Source organism: Elephantulus edwardii, unplaced genomic scaffold (assembly GCF_000299155.1).
Source record: "Elephantulus edwardii isolate Elephantulus edwardi_28Jun2011 unplaced genomic scaffold, EleEdw1.0 scaffold00096, whole genome shotgun sequence".
Taxonomy (NCBI): Eukaryota; Metazoa; Chordata; class Mammalia; order Macroscelidea; family Macroscelididae; genus Elephantulus; species Elephantulus edwardii.
The window spans coordinates 12,489,677-12,490,965 of NW_006399846.1; the positions used below are offsets into that span (position 1 = coordinate 12,489,677).

At 31.2% G+C, this 1,289-nt stretch overlaps 1 protein-coding gene across 1 annotated transcript in view; it reads right to left on the bottom strand.

Annotated features, from left to right (window-relative positions):
* Positions 1-1,289, bottom strand: part of ATP6V1E1 (ATPase, H+ transporting, lysosomal 31kDa, V1 subunit E1) — a 28,094-nt gene that overhangs the window by 15,894 nt on the left and 10,911 nt on the right. Inside the window, exon 3 of the mRNA XM_006891335.1 lies at positions 82-191. Within this exon, the coding sequence (XP_006891397.1) occupies positions 82-191 (110 nt within the window). The remainder of the gene's footprint in view (positions 1-81; positions 192-1,289) is intronic.

Sequence of the window (1,289 nt, forward strand, 5' to 3'; positions counted from 1 at the left end):
TATCTGCTTTACTCCTAAGCTCTTGTCCCACAGACCTCTGAGACCTTTTTTAGTTTAATAATGTGAAAATGTTCTACTTACATTTTCTTCTGCTGCTCAATCTGCTTTTCTTTCTTCTCATAATATTCCATAATCTTCAGTCTTTGGGTTTGCACAAGACGGCCTTTCTCAATGTTGAATTCTTCCTCTGCCTACCAGAGAATTAATTACTAAGAATTAATTTTGTTCAGACTGTGGTAAATATAGAAGAAACATAATATTTTCTGTGTATACAATTCAATGACTTTGTGTTCATTATGTTATAATTATTTCCTATTATTTCCTCCAAATTTTTCAACTTCCCTTGCAGGAGTGTAAGATCCCCTATGCAGTAAGTATCTCTTTCCCTGGTGACCACTTACCAATACTGGTCATTAAAAATATGCTTAAAGATATTTCTTAACTTAATACCCATTAGAGATATTTCATATAAGTAGAATCCTACAAAATTTGTTCTTTTGTAACTAATTTGTTTTACTCAGTAAGATGTTTTAAAGATTCATTTATTGATCGGCATTTAAGTGGTTTCTATCTTGTGGCTGTTGTGATTGGCGCCATAATGAATGCTACATACACACATCTCTCTGTATTTCTGCTCTCAGTTCTTTAATGTACATATATTTTTAAGGAGCTAGTTATCAGAGGCATTTGCCTATAATGACCTTATTCTGTATCTAAAAGAATACATTGTGACTCTTTGTGGATTATTTATAATTTATTAAAATATGACAAGCAATTTTCATCATAAGCAATAAGGAAAAAATTTAAAAATTGATCATGTATAACAGAATTCAGCAGCAAAATTACAAAGGATACAATCTAATAGTATTTATGGAAAAGAGTATTGGATACTCTAAATTTAATCCACTTGCTTACTACTGCTGTAATGAAATGAACACAGAGCTTGGAAGACCTGGGTTACTGCTGCTTACGAAATGTGATAAGGCAAGCTATCTCAATTTAATTGCATTCCCTTGCAAAATGAAATAAATATAGTATTCTTTCTTATTATGGTGAATTAACATGTTAAACATAACAAACCTTAGTTTTATTACTGCAAATTATTGAGTAGTTATTTTCCATGTTTTTCATTCTTACAAAATTCTAATTTTGGAAAGGTGAACTTGTTCATTTGAATACTTAATGTTTGGTATAGGTACCTGCACATTAAATCTTAAATGTCTGTTAACAGCTTATATCTGTATGTTGTTGTTGTTATGTGCCGTCGAGTCGCTTGCGACTCATAGCGA